The sequence below is a fragment of the Natator depressus genome, chromosome 14 (assembly GCF_965152275.1).
Source record: "Natator depressus isolate rNatDep1 chromosome 14, rNatDep2.hap1, whole genome shotgun sequence".
In the NCBI taxonomy this organism is placed as follows: Eukaryota; Metazoa; Chordata; order Testudines; family Cheloniidae; genus Natator; species Natator depressus.
The window spans coordinates 18,405,738-18,418,064 of NC_134247.1; the positions used below are offsets into that span (position 1 = coordinate 18,405,738).

At 49.6% G+C, this 12,327-nt stretch overlaps 1 protein-coding gene across 3 annotated transcripts in view; it reads right to left on the minus strand.

Annotated features, from left to right (window-relative positions):
- The window catches only part of SEPTIN9 (septin 9), a 255,996-nt gene that overhangs the window by 189,969 nt on the left and 53,700 nt on the right, over positions 1-12,327 (minus strand). The window contains exon 1 of one of the 3 annotated variants that reach the window (XM_074971964.1): positions 3,981-4,069. The exons of the other annotated variants lie outside the window; for them this stretch is intronic. Within the exon in view, the coding sequence (XP_074828065.1) occupies positions 3,981-4,002 (22 nt within the window). The 5' untranslated portion in view covers positions 4,003-4,069. Of the gene's footprint in view, positions 1-3,980; positions 4,070-12,327 lie in introns of those variants that run through there. 3 annotated transcript variants of the gene reach the window in all.

Sequence of the window (12,327 nt, forward strand, 5' to 3'; positions counted from 1 at the left end):
CACAGCACTCTTACGGAAGAGAAGAGGCTTGATTCTCAGTCATGCTGAGGCCCCTTCACACGGAGAATTCAGACAGGGAGTTTTTATTTCCTCATTGTGAAGCTCCAGTGGTGGAATATTAATTAAAAACATGTTTCTGGCCAGAAGAGTGCCTTGGAAACGTGGCCGCCTAGCACCGCGTGGATCTGTTCTCCATCTGAGTCATGTTTTGTTGATTCACCAAAACCAGGTTTTTTCTTTCCTGCTGCCAACACTGCAGAGCCAGCAGAGCTGTGAGAGAGCAGGATGCTTTCTCCTCTGCCTGGGACACCAGCCGCTGAACTGCCAACTCCTGTCATGATGGCTGAAGCACGACCAGCCAGACTATGAGGCTGTGACTCAGGCAAAACTGGTGGGCCCGATTCTCCTCCCCTGTTCACTGGTATGCAGGTCCATTGAGAGAAATTTGGGGCCCTGGTACAATCATGTTAGCTGGGGCTGCACCCCCTCCATTTAATTTTATTTACCCAGATACTACAAACCTTTTGCCCCCCCCCCGAGCATAGGGCCCCAGTATAACTGCCCCCCTCCATCAGCCCTGCTGGTGTGCATCAGGGGTAACATCGATAGAGTGACTCTGGTGTACATGAGACCAGAGTCAGACCCCAAGTAAGAATCAGATCCACAGATTGCAGCCGGATTGCCAGGTACCAGGCACAACTCAGTCTGCTGGCAGGCAAACCGAGCCGATTTGCCCAGAAGTCAATGCTGGAGAATAAACCTGGAAACCTGACAACATAATCTGAACTGCCCAGAACCTCACTTAACAAGATTTTCCTATGTTCCCTTTAACCCTTACTTTACTGTGTCTCTAAAGTGGTTTCCCAGCACATTTGAAATCCCTCCCTGAACCGCAGCTTTTAAATACTGTTTACTCTAAACAAATTTATGTCATTGGATTTTAACTCTTTCCTCAGGGTCTACATATACCCATAACCCTCCTGCATTTCCCTCTCCCACGCTGCTGCTGAGAAGGGGGTTTTGAAAGGATGAGTCATTCAAAAACTGCTTCTAGTCATGTCCCTTTCTTTCTCCAATCTTGGACAGAGCTTCATTGCCTGGCGACTCTGCAGTGCACTCTTTCCTCCCCGGCACAGACTGCTGACATCTTAGGCCTCTAGAACAGAGCGAGCATGAGGAGCAAGAGCAGAGTACTGGGTATTGCGTCCCCAGAGAAACGCTCCCAAGTCTGAGCTGTGTGTGCAAACCAGCCTCTGTGCCCCTGAGTTAAGAGACATACAGCTACTACCCTTGTTTAGCGCATATCACATACCACAACTATTTGTCATCCACATGCAGGATGAGGATTTAATTGGAGGGCTCTGTTGCCTGGCTTCCCTGCCAACAACTGCGTGACACAGCTAAATCAAGAGAACTGAAATCTGCATACTCTCATCAGATTCCAGCAGGCGTCGCTGGCACACCCAAGCTAAGTCATCAGCAGACCTGACAGTTTGCATACTTTGCTAGTGACCCTTAGGAAGGTGCCAGGCTACTGGAGGTTAACTAGAGCTGCTGCATCTGTGGACTACTGTACCAGGGTCCTTCCTGCCCTTGGATCCATTGCACATGGGGTACCAAGGATGAGAGTGGATAGGAGGTATCCCACCCAGACTTAGGTGGGCTCTTTGCTGCAGTTAGCTATTGCATTTAGGTTGCATGAAGTGTGTTGAATCGAGCAGTTCCCAAAATGAGCAGGGACTCCGGGGAGCGGAGATCTGGCACTTCTCTTGACTAAAGAGAGCCTCTCATGTGACTGGGGCCAGAAATTAAAGTCCAGTTTCTTGCCAGCACTCCTGTTTGTCAGGCCCCCTTGTCCTGGGAAAACATCAACGCAAAAGGAAAGCAGCAGCAGATTTAAAAGATCGGTTCGGTGCTGGGTCCGACTGGCTCTGTTCTGCAGAACTTGCCCCAGTCCCTCTGTTATTTATCCTCTGCCTGGCCAAGGCCTGTGCTGCAGTGATAGAGGATTATCCACGTCTGAGCACTGGTATTACTGACACATACACACTCCATCCTTTGGGTCAAGGGCAGCTCCCAGGAATGCTTTGAAGTGACTCAAAGCAAAGGAGGGAATGTGGGGAAGAGACGGCAAGAGAGAAGGAGGGCAAGAGAGAAGGAGCGCACACGTCATCCGAGCTGCCCTTATTGGAAAAGGGCTGGGAGGGAGAGAACGCTCCCGCAGGCCAGTCTCAAGCTGTGAGCGCTCTCAATTCCCATTGACAGCAATGGCAGGAGTTGTGGGTGCCCAGCACCTACCAGGATCAGGCCCTTAAGCAATTGCAGCTGGGTCTGTGCTCCGTCAGGGCTGTGCTCCCTCTGTCGAGCACTGTTACACACCTGGCTGGAGTAAAGAAAGGCCTCCCCTATGGTACTTAATGGCACAGACTAGTGTCCAGACAGACAGCAGAGGAGTTACAGATGCCCCAAGGTCTCCAACTGCGGAGCCCCACAGACCCCCACTCTCAGCCTGATGGCCTCTATGGGTCTCCCCAGCCCCTGATTGCAGTGAGCAATGCTGGGTGGCTGCACGGTGGACCTACGTGGCCCCATTTGGCCCAGGAATGGGATGGACGTTCCCTCACGGCTGCTGCACGCCACCCTTGCTCGACTGCTTCCCCTCGTCCTTGTGGTTTTCTTTCCAAACCTGATGCCCAGTAGCGTGGTGCTGCTTGCCTCACCCCACCCGGTCGCTGCTTTACCCAGTCCAACTCAGAGTGGCGAGAAGAATATGCAGGCTCCAGAGCAGGTAAGAAGCGATCTGCTCTCCACTCCAGCATACCCCCTGGCCCCCAGCAGGGGCGGGGAGCAGGGAAAAAGCAGGGAACCACAGACTGAGTTAATGGCTGCAGAGTCCCAGCCGTTCAAAGCAGCAGCCCCTGCACCCCTGGCCTTTCCAAAGGCACTGGGATTCCTTTGCTGAAGGGCCTCCTGTCTTCTCTTAGGGACCCTCAGAGCTCTGTATGGACTCAGCCCTATTCTCAGTCTCTGGGCTCAAGCTTCTAGGGCAAACATTCCTCCACCCCCACCCCTGACTTTTAATAATGAATAGTTGTCAAGGCCTTAGCCATTGCTCAGCATCAAGTCCTGCAATGCTGCAAAGCTGCTTGCTGAGACGCGGTTACCTAACGCCTTCTGATCAATCGGCAGCAGTTTTGGGATTAATCTCTCGGACATGCGCCATTAGTTGGGGTTTGCAAGGAAGGACAGGAGTTGGATGTATCCAGTTTAGTTGCCCTTCTATTCCCACCCCCCGCCCCAATACACACACTTCACCAGCAACTTGAAGCCAAAGACATGCCAACTGCATGAAATCAACCCCCTTTTCCAGAGTTATACAACAAACCCCAGCTCAATGTGGGAACACACATGCAGCCAGGAGGCCCTGTCCTAGCAACAGAAGACTCCTGACCTATGACCAAGTCTCTGTACAGCAATATAAGCATTACTGGAGAGGAGGATATTGTCTTTAACACAAGCTTTGGCATGCAGAGAGAGCGAAACCACAACACACAGCCATATGAACTAAGCAGCCAACCTCCAGGATCTAAAGGCATCCTTAAGTCAAGAGCCAGGATATTTTCTCTCCCTGACTCCGAGTCCTGAGCTAACAGTCTCAGCATTCATCTGCCTCACTCGGTGCGGCAGATTGGAAAATATAAAAAAAAAGAGAGAGAGAGACTCAAATGAAATCCAGACCCAGAAAACGGTTTCTTTCTCCCACACCCTCCTCTGCTTCTGTTGGAAACACGGTCTGTCTGGAGAACTTAGGAGGTTGAAAAAAAAAAAGCAGCAGAACATTAAAAATAAATAAAAGAGACCATTGAAATCAAAGCAGAGCTTGGCTGGTTCTTCTCTTCACATGCAGACACTCCGGGGGAAGTGGAGGGGGAGCAGGGGAGAGTAACAGAACAGCAGAGATAAAATGATCAATAGCCTACCTGAAATGCGGTCCCTCTCCATTACTACGGGATATATTTAGCATCCGCGTGTCACGCCGTCCCTTTTTTCGGTGGTGTCCCCTTCTTTCACCCACTCTCCCTCCCTCCCTCCTTTCCTTGCCTCCTCCTCCTCCTCCTCCTCCTCTTCCCAAAAAAAGCTCTTTGTCTGGTCTAATTTCTTCAATCTGTTGCAATCATGAATGCATCCAAATTACCACATTTCCATGTGCTGATCATATGTTTGTGCTCCAAACTGAAGTAGCTTTGTCTCTTTGAAATGAAAAGAAAGACTGAGGCAGAAAGGGAGAGAAAAAAAAAAGAGGGGGGGTACATGACCCACAGATTCAACAACGCCCCGAAATACTCCAGCGCATGTAGACGATGGCAAAGCCCAAGTTCTCCAGAGCAGTCTTAAAGCGGCAGCATGCGCGGATCCAGGAGACTGCGGCCGTCTCTGCGGCTGGCTCCTTTTAGTATCCACCAGGAGAGGCTTACACAACTTGACTCCTTGGAATAACAGAGCAACACATCCAGCTTCTCAAATCTCTCCCGGCTTCCCCAGTCTGATTTTGTTGCTATTTCCTCTATCCCCAGCCCTCCTCCTTCAGTGGCTAAAGCATTTTAAAGAACTCAGATCCTGCTTGTTCCCCCACCCAGCCAGGTCTGAAGTTTCGATTCATGCATAAACTATTCCGCCGATAAAGGCTGATTTCATCCTCAGGCAGAGCATCACGGTTTGCCTGCTACCAGGAAGGACCCGACTGCTGCACATGTTTAGTCTCCCACCGGAGCCCTGCTGGAGAGGTTTACTGCTGAATCTTGGCAAGCAATCCCTGCTTCTCCTTCGCATGAACAGCCGGCTACGCCAGGCCCTCCCCTCGCTACACAAGCGATAAGAGAAGAGATTTCTGAAGCTAGCTAGAAACCAATAGTGAAACCTCCCCTTCTAACCCAGCGGTGACAGGAGTCAGGGGCTGCCCTGTCATCCCCGAATGGACAGAGCTGGGCTTCAGAAAGCACCTTTCATGGACTCCCTTCTGCACAGTAAAGAGATAGGGGCTGGCAGTGCACTGAGTGTGCAGAGTAAATGGAGCAACCATTAGGAGCTCATGTGCCACTCTGGACATTAGAGCTGCTTCTGTTGAGGGCAGGGAGGGGGAATGCTGGCAAGGACTCTGGGGCTGGAGGCTCCTCTTTGTGGAAACCGCCACCTGGACAGCTGCCAAACCCAGGCAGAAGAGATGTTGGTTAAACACCTCCCCATGAGCAAACACCTGTACCAGCTCAATACATACTGCCTGGGGCTTCAGCATGGGAATGAGGTCAAGCCCCTGATGGGACTCGAACCCACAGCCTTCTGGCTCTGTAGGGAGCGAGCTATGCTTGCACCTTCTGTTACTGAAGCAGTCACACTGCTCACTACCCAAGCCACAAGCCGTTCTTTCCACGGGACACACTGCCTTGAATGATCCAGGAACCATCTCTGTGACTGCAGCAGATCCAGAGGATGGCACTAAGTGGTGAAGCACACAGGGTACCAGCAGCCGACACGTCACTCATCAGCTGGGCAATGAGAACACTCTGCTAATTCCTCAGGCCGTGAGTCAACAGCCCAGATGTAAGGGCACCCGCCTCCCCCTTCAGTGTGCATGCAAGAGAGGCCTGGCCCCGCAATGAGAAAGCAGGGACTGCCACTAGGTGGCAAGGAATGGAAGGCCGTTATTGTTATTCACCTGTCGCACGGGTGTCATTTGTAAAGCCTGGTGCGCTAAAAAGCCAAACCTGGCTGAGAACTTAAAAACGGGATGGTAACAGACCACGACTCCCAGTGCTGCTTCGGCGTGGTGAGATTCCAAACAAAAAGAGCTCTCGGACAGGCTCCTTGCTGTTTCCATGGCTTCACACGGACTCCACAGACATTCTAGGCACCAGGGGGGGACACACACACCGAGGGGCAATCCTGCAATCTTCTTATATGGATTATTATTTCTACTAGAGTAGCACAGACGCCCTGATCAGGGATCAGGGCCCAGTTGTGCTAGGCACTGTACATGCACCTATAATAAAGACAGTCCCTGCCCAAAAATGCGTACAATCTATATGGAAAATTATGTGTATTGCATTAGCATCAGGCACGTGCCCCTTAGTAATGTGGACTATGACAGAAGATTACCTCATGATTATTATTTGTATTGCAGTGGCACTTAGGAGACCTGATCATGGACTAGGACCCTATTGTGCTAGATGCTGTACAAACACAGAACAAAAAAGACAGTCCCTAAGCCATTATCTGTCTGGATGAATAAACTTTCCATGAAAGAATCATTGGATTAAGGGAGCTGTCAAGAAACGTATCTTGGTTTTTGTGGGTTGGATCTACCATCCATTGGTTTATGGCAGCAGTACTAAAAAATCCCCCAAAGCTACACATTTTCCAACACGTCCGATGATGGAATCTGGTTGCTGCCAAAGCCAGAGAGGGGAGCAAAGGAATTACTGCAGGGGATCAGACCATTGGCCCCTATGGCCAGTGCCAACTGCTCCAGAGAGAGATGCAAGAAACCCTGTAGGAGCAGTTATGGGATAATGTATTCCCATGGAGAGTTTCCTTCTGACCCCAATAGTTAGAAGTTGACTTATGCCTGAAGAGGTAGGGATTAGATTCCTTCTCATATTCTTTCACTATCAGAATTCTGGATATTTTTGCGGCTCATATAATAATAATCATCTCTAGCTTTTCTACAGCACTTTGCACCAGTGCATCTCAAAGCACTTCACAAAGGAAGTCAATATTATCTCCATTTTACAGAAGGGGAAACTGAGGCACGGATCCATGACAGTCACCCAGCAGGTCAGTGGCAGAGCCAGAAACAGAACTCAAACTTCCAGAATCCCTGTCCAGTACTCTATTCACTAAGGGTATGTTGCCTCTCAAATGTCTAGAGGAGAATAGGTGATGTGGCTCCATCCACAAAGAGCAACTCTGTACTTCCTGTCTGAAATGTAAAAGGGTAAAAAGCCATAAGTGTCGCATAGCTACATGCAGCACAGAATCCAATCCATTGCCTCCCATAGGGAGCCTTCATTGACAGTCTCTCCATGCAGGAAGCCAATTGAAGGCCACAGAGGAAAGGAAGGGGTTAAGGGGAAATATCGAGAGAGGAAATAGATGAATGGGAAGGAAGGAGAGATGCAAGGCAGCACAAATGTTAGCGCATATGGGTTTTAACCCATCAAGATCTGGATGGCTCTGGACCTGCCAACCTGAGACATCGTCTCTCACTGCATGCTAGCTGCAGTGGGTACAGGCCGGGAGATGGGAGGCAGCCAGTAGCTACTAGCCAGGTGGTCTATGTGCAGGATTTTCTTCCTTCCCTCCCCTAGAATTGGAAATAGCATGTATCTAGTGACTCAGGGCTGTTGGGCAGGGGCAGCTGTGCCAAGGGCTGGAATTTGAGTGCTCCAGCTTTTTTTACCTTCTTGGTTTGGGAGAGTTTATGGAGTTTGCTTTTAGTTGCATTCATATTTGTATTTTAAGCAGCTGGCAAAGGGGCCAAAAGTCCTCAATCGGTGCTTTATGATGTAGGAATTGTATAAATCTAAATAAAGTAAAACAAAATACATAGTAATTGCTAACAGCACCTGTTGGTGAAAATGTAGACTTTTGCTTGCTTGTTTGTTTTTGCTCCTTTGCATAATAGTGAAGCATCTGAAAGAAAGTCCCTAAGACCCCAATGCGTTTAAGAACGTGCTTATGTTTAAGCACATGCTTTGCTGAATAACTGCTGTACTCATCCATGACCTTAAGATAAGCATGTGTGTAAACAGTTTGCTGAAGCAGGGAGGGCCTAATACAGTAGCTGCTGTTTGTTTCAATAATTTCTTGGGAAGAGGTTAGTAAAACGTGATCTGGTGATGGGGCTTCTCACTGATGCTGTTATTTGAGGGATATATAGGCACTTTAAAATCAGTCGTCCTGATGCAAAGCGCTAGGGAAAGAGGAGCATTGAAGGTCACATGGGTCTGACATCGAATGGAGCCACTCCGATGAGGGCTGTGCACGGTACGGAACATGAAATGTGGGTCTCAAAATTAACGGCTTCTGCATCTCATTTTGAATCCATGAAAACTGGCCCTTATTTTTGAGAAAAAAATTGACATTTGGAATTTTTCAATGTCAGTAGGACAGGGGCCATCCTTGGAATTGTTGCTCCTTGTGAGAAACTGGCTGTTCTGCAAATATTTAATGAAAGACAAAATCTGGAGGGAGGGTGAAGTATCCCAGAATGAAACGGCGACTGTCGCATTGTGTTGGCCTTTGATGAAGGCCCTAATACTGGTGCTGTGTCTGCCCCTTGAGAGACACTGACAAAGTGCATGAGAGGCCTAGGACATTAGGGATTGGCCACTCCGCTAGAGGTTTATCTGATGGTTTTCTTGTGCCTGGACTTTTTTTAAACATTAAAAAACCTTGTTAAAAAATACAAGTGAAGTCACAAGGCCCAGTTGGTGGCATTACAGAGGGCCAATAATAGAGCTGTGTGAGAGGGCAAATTAGGAACAGCCTTTAGGGAAGAACTGTTGACCATTTTAAAAATAGCCTCCAGTTACATTTGGGGCTGGGAAGCTTAAACAAATAGGAACCTTGATCTCCCAGCCTCCTTTGAGCTTGCTGAGCCAGGCGGAGGTTGGAGACAGCGTGTGGCTTCCATGCTTTAGCCTCCCCCTTCAACCAGTGTGTTTGCTAATTACGACAGGCTGCAGACACAAGGCATTTCTCTCCGATGGGGCGTTAGGGAGGAAACAACAAGCAGGAAAACAAACAGAATCCAATTAGAGGCTAGAGTTTGGGGTTTATATATAGCGTGTCTTCCACACCCGAGTCAAGAGACCCTGGAGCACTTTGCAAGGCAACCAGCTGGGTGCTGGCAGTGCAGCGACTCTACGGACAAATAAAGCAGCCATTATGCGGCCAGCAAAAGCTCACACGCAGCTTTGGATGCTGGATCCCGTTTCACTGAGACAGGGGACTGTTAGCCAGGACATTGAGGTGACCCAGTACATATAGGTTCTTTAATTACCAACTTGGTGGCCACTACAGGTGGGTAGCAAAAACCTTGGGATGAGACACGGAGAAATTCTATTAGCAGGTCCTCCTGTCTGGCTCTCTAGGTTTCCTAGCATGCTCATCACCATGACACCTGGGTGCCTGCCACAGAGGGTCTGGGTTCCTCCTTTCTTTCATTTAAGGAGAGAATTATTTTCTAGCACAGCTGGTGCTCATATGGGACGAGTCCATGGGTTAGCCTGAGCTTTTCCAAGCTGTCTAGGTGGCTTGGATACCCATTAAAATTAATGGGATTTGGGCATCTACATCATTTTGGGGAGAGGGGAGTCTGTAAACCCATGTCATTAGGGGCTGTACTGGCGTTGCATGGATTTTAGAGTCAGCGCAAGAATCACCTGGTTGGGACAGCTTGCTTCAATCTCCTTCTCCCCCAGTGAGGCTCCCAAGAGTCCATCCCTCCTGACACTTTCATTATTCCTACTGTAGCAGCACCTATGGCCCCCAATCTGCCACCAGGGCCCCACTGCACTAGGTGCCAAAGTCCCTGGCACACAGCAAGTGACACAAAGTCCCTGGCACACAGAGCTGCCACTCTCCCTCTCTCCGTCTTCTTCCCATAAAACACTAACCAGATTATATAGCTCCCGCTCCTGCCCCAGCGCTCAGGCTGCTGGCAAGGGAAGTGTTGCATGCGAATGCACAGACTGCAGGCCCCTAGGTTGGGCTGCCATGGATTCAGCTAGTTACTTTACTTCTCAGACATCCATAGTACCTTGGAGACTGGAGCACCAGAAACGGGAGGAAATTCAACAGTGTGAAGCGCACTTAGGGTCTAATAAGAATTCCTGCTTTAAGCTGGGGGCCCATCAGTTGGAAGTGACGGGGAGGAGAGAGACCTGGGTGTGTTGGTCGATCGCAGGATGATGAGGAGGCACCAGTGTGATGAGGCTGAGAAAAAAGGCAAATGCGTTAGGTGAGGCATTTCCAGTAGAGAGAGAGAGAAGAATTAATGTCATTGTACAAGGCACTGGTAAGACCTTTGTTGGAATACTGTGTACAGTCTGGTCATCCATGTTCAAGAAAGATGAATTCCAACTGGAATGGGTGCAGAGAAGAGCTACTAGGACGATCAGGGGAACAGAGGGTCCATTTTATGAGAGGAGACTGGAAGAGCTTGGCTTGGCTGAGAGGGGATGTGATTGCTCTCCGGTGAATACCTTGTGGGGTAATCACCAGGGAGGGTGAATAGCTATAAAGAACAATGTTGGACAAATTCAGGCTGGAAATTAGAAGGTTTCTAGCCATCACAGGAGTGAGGTTCTGGAGCAATCTTCCAATAGGAGTTGTGGGGGAAAACAATGTAATTAGTTTTAAGAGAGAAATGGGCACATTTATGAGTGGGACTGTCTGATGGGTTGCTTGTGATGGTAGGGGGCAGGGCTTGGCAGCCCTGGGGGTCCCTTCCAGTTTATGTCTTATGTTCCTAAAATCTCATGCTTCAGGGCTTCAGCTGGTCACCTTGCAGGGGTCAGGAAGGGATCTCCCCCACCTTTTGTTTTGTTGGTTTGTTCTCTCCTTCCTCTGAAGGAGGAAGATGGCCATGAGTGGAAACGGGACATTGAAACGGGGAGGGCCAGGGCTCTGAGGTGGCACTGAACATTTTCTCTCTCAGGTACTTGGCTGGCTGGTTCTTGCTCACATGCTCAGGGTCTAACTGATCACCCTTCGTGGGAATGGGAATTTTCCCCCAGGTCAGACTAGCAGTGACCTTAGGGGGTTTTCACCCTCCTCTGCAGTCCGTGGGTGTGGGTCACTTGCTGGGATTTTCTGGGTATATTTCACTTAATCATTTCCCTGCCATTGTGGGGGCACAAATATTCTAGTCTCTGTGGGGGCAGTGTTGCTTTGGTCTCATTTAGCATGCGGGTGCTAGGAGGTGTGGATGGCCTATGATTCAGGGGGTCAGACCAGATGAGCCAGTGGCCCCTTCTGGCCTTAAACTCTCTGACTAGTAGCCTGGGAGGCAGTGAAAGGACGGTGAGGGCAGGAGGCAGCGTGGTTGTAGATGAATGTGTCTGAGCCACACTATGTGCAGTGGAAGATGTCTGGCTGTAGCAATACAGATTCAAGCGTGGAGTGATCAGCTGCAACTCCCTTACACCAGGGCTGGGCCCATTTACACCTGGGCTGAATTTGGCCCACCGAGTCGTCACGTTAGATCAGCATCCACTGAGCATTTGTTCCAAGAACCCCCTTCTCGCATGAATAATTTGGTGACGTGCAGGTTGGGGAGGCCCTTAATGGAATTCTACCACTCCTTTAAAAGGTGGATTCGGGACAATCATCCCCTCTCTGGATGTTGCTTAATCATGCCTACCATAGATGACGTATCCCTTGGGCTCCTAAAAATGCTTCTGAAGACCAGATTGCACCAGGTGCCATGTATTTAAAATACAGGTATACGCTGAGGGAGGAGGAGAACCCCACCTAGGTCTTGACATTCACCCTGCCCCTCGTCCCTTCCAGGTATACAGGCTGAAAGCTGCTCTGCCCTGTCAATAGCCTCAGGATGACAAACATCCCCAGCACATGGCTCTTTATAAACCTTTGTTTGCCAAGTGCTGTTACTTCCCTCCCTTTTTATTTTCAGGAGAAAGCATATTTGTTTGAAATAGGAAAACAAGTGTGTACATTTCTTCAGCTCTTAGCTACCCAGCCCTGAGATCACAGGCACCCCTGATCACAGGCTTATCATCGGCTACTCGGGGGACATTTTAGTGGCAGCCTCTTGTTAAATATTAGCAGCCCATTGCTTCATGCCCCCAGGCCCGTATGGAACAGTTATTTAATGCACACACAAACCGGACTCGATTTCACTTCCTGCTGCTAGCAGCATGTGTGTCTCTTTAAGAAGAGCTGCTGGCTAGAACTCTGTTCCACCCTGGCTGAGTCTCTGCCTGATTCCCTTCGAAGGGCAGGAAATCCCCAGCATATCCTCTCCAGCCTTTCTGCTCACACTTCAGAATTAACGTGTGGATGTATTAATAGCTGCTGGCAACGCAGAATGAAAGGGGAGGCGGAACAACTAGACTCAGGACCTCATGGGAGCTGGTTTCAATTGCTTAGCAGTGTGAACTCCACTAATTCATTTCTGCTCAGCTTCCCCTCCTCACACCCAGCCCTGAGAGCCAACTGGGGCTGTCTTCTCAGAACCACCCCATCTCCTCTACCCACCCAACCCAGCACCTTGCTCAAAAGGGCTGGGACACTTCCCCCCTC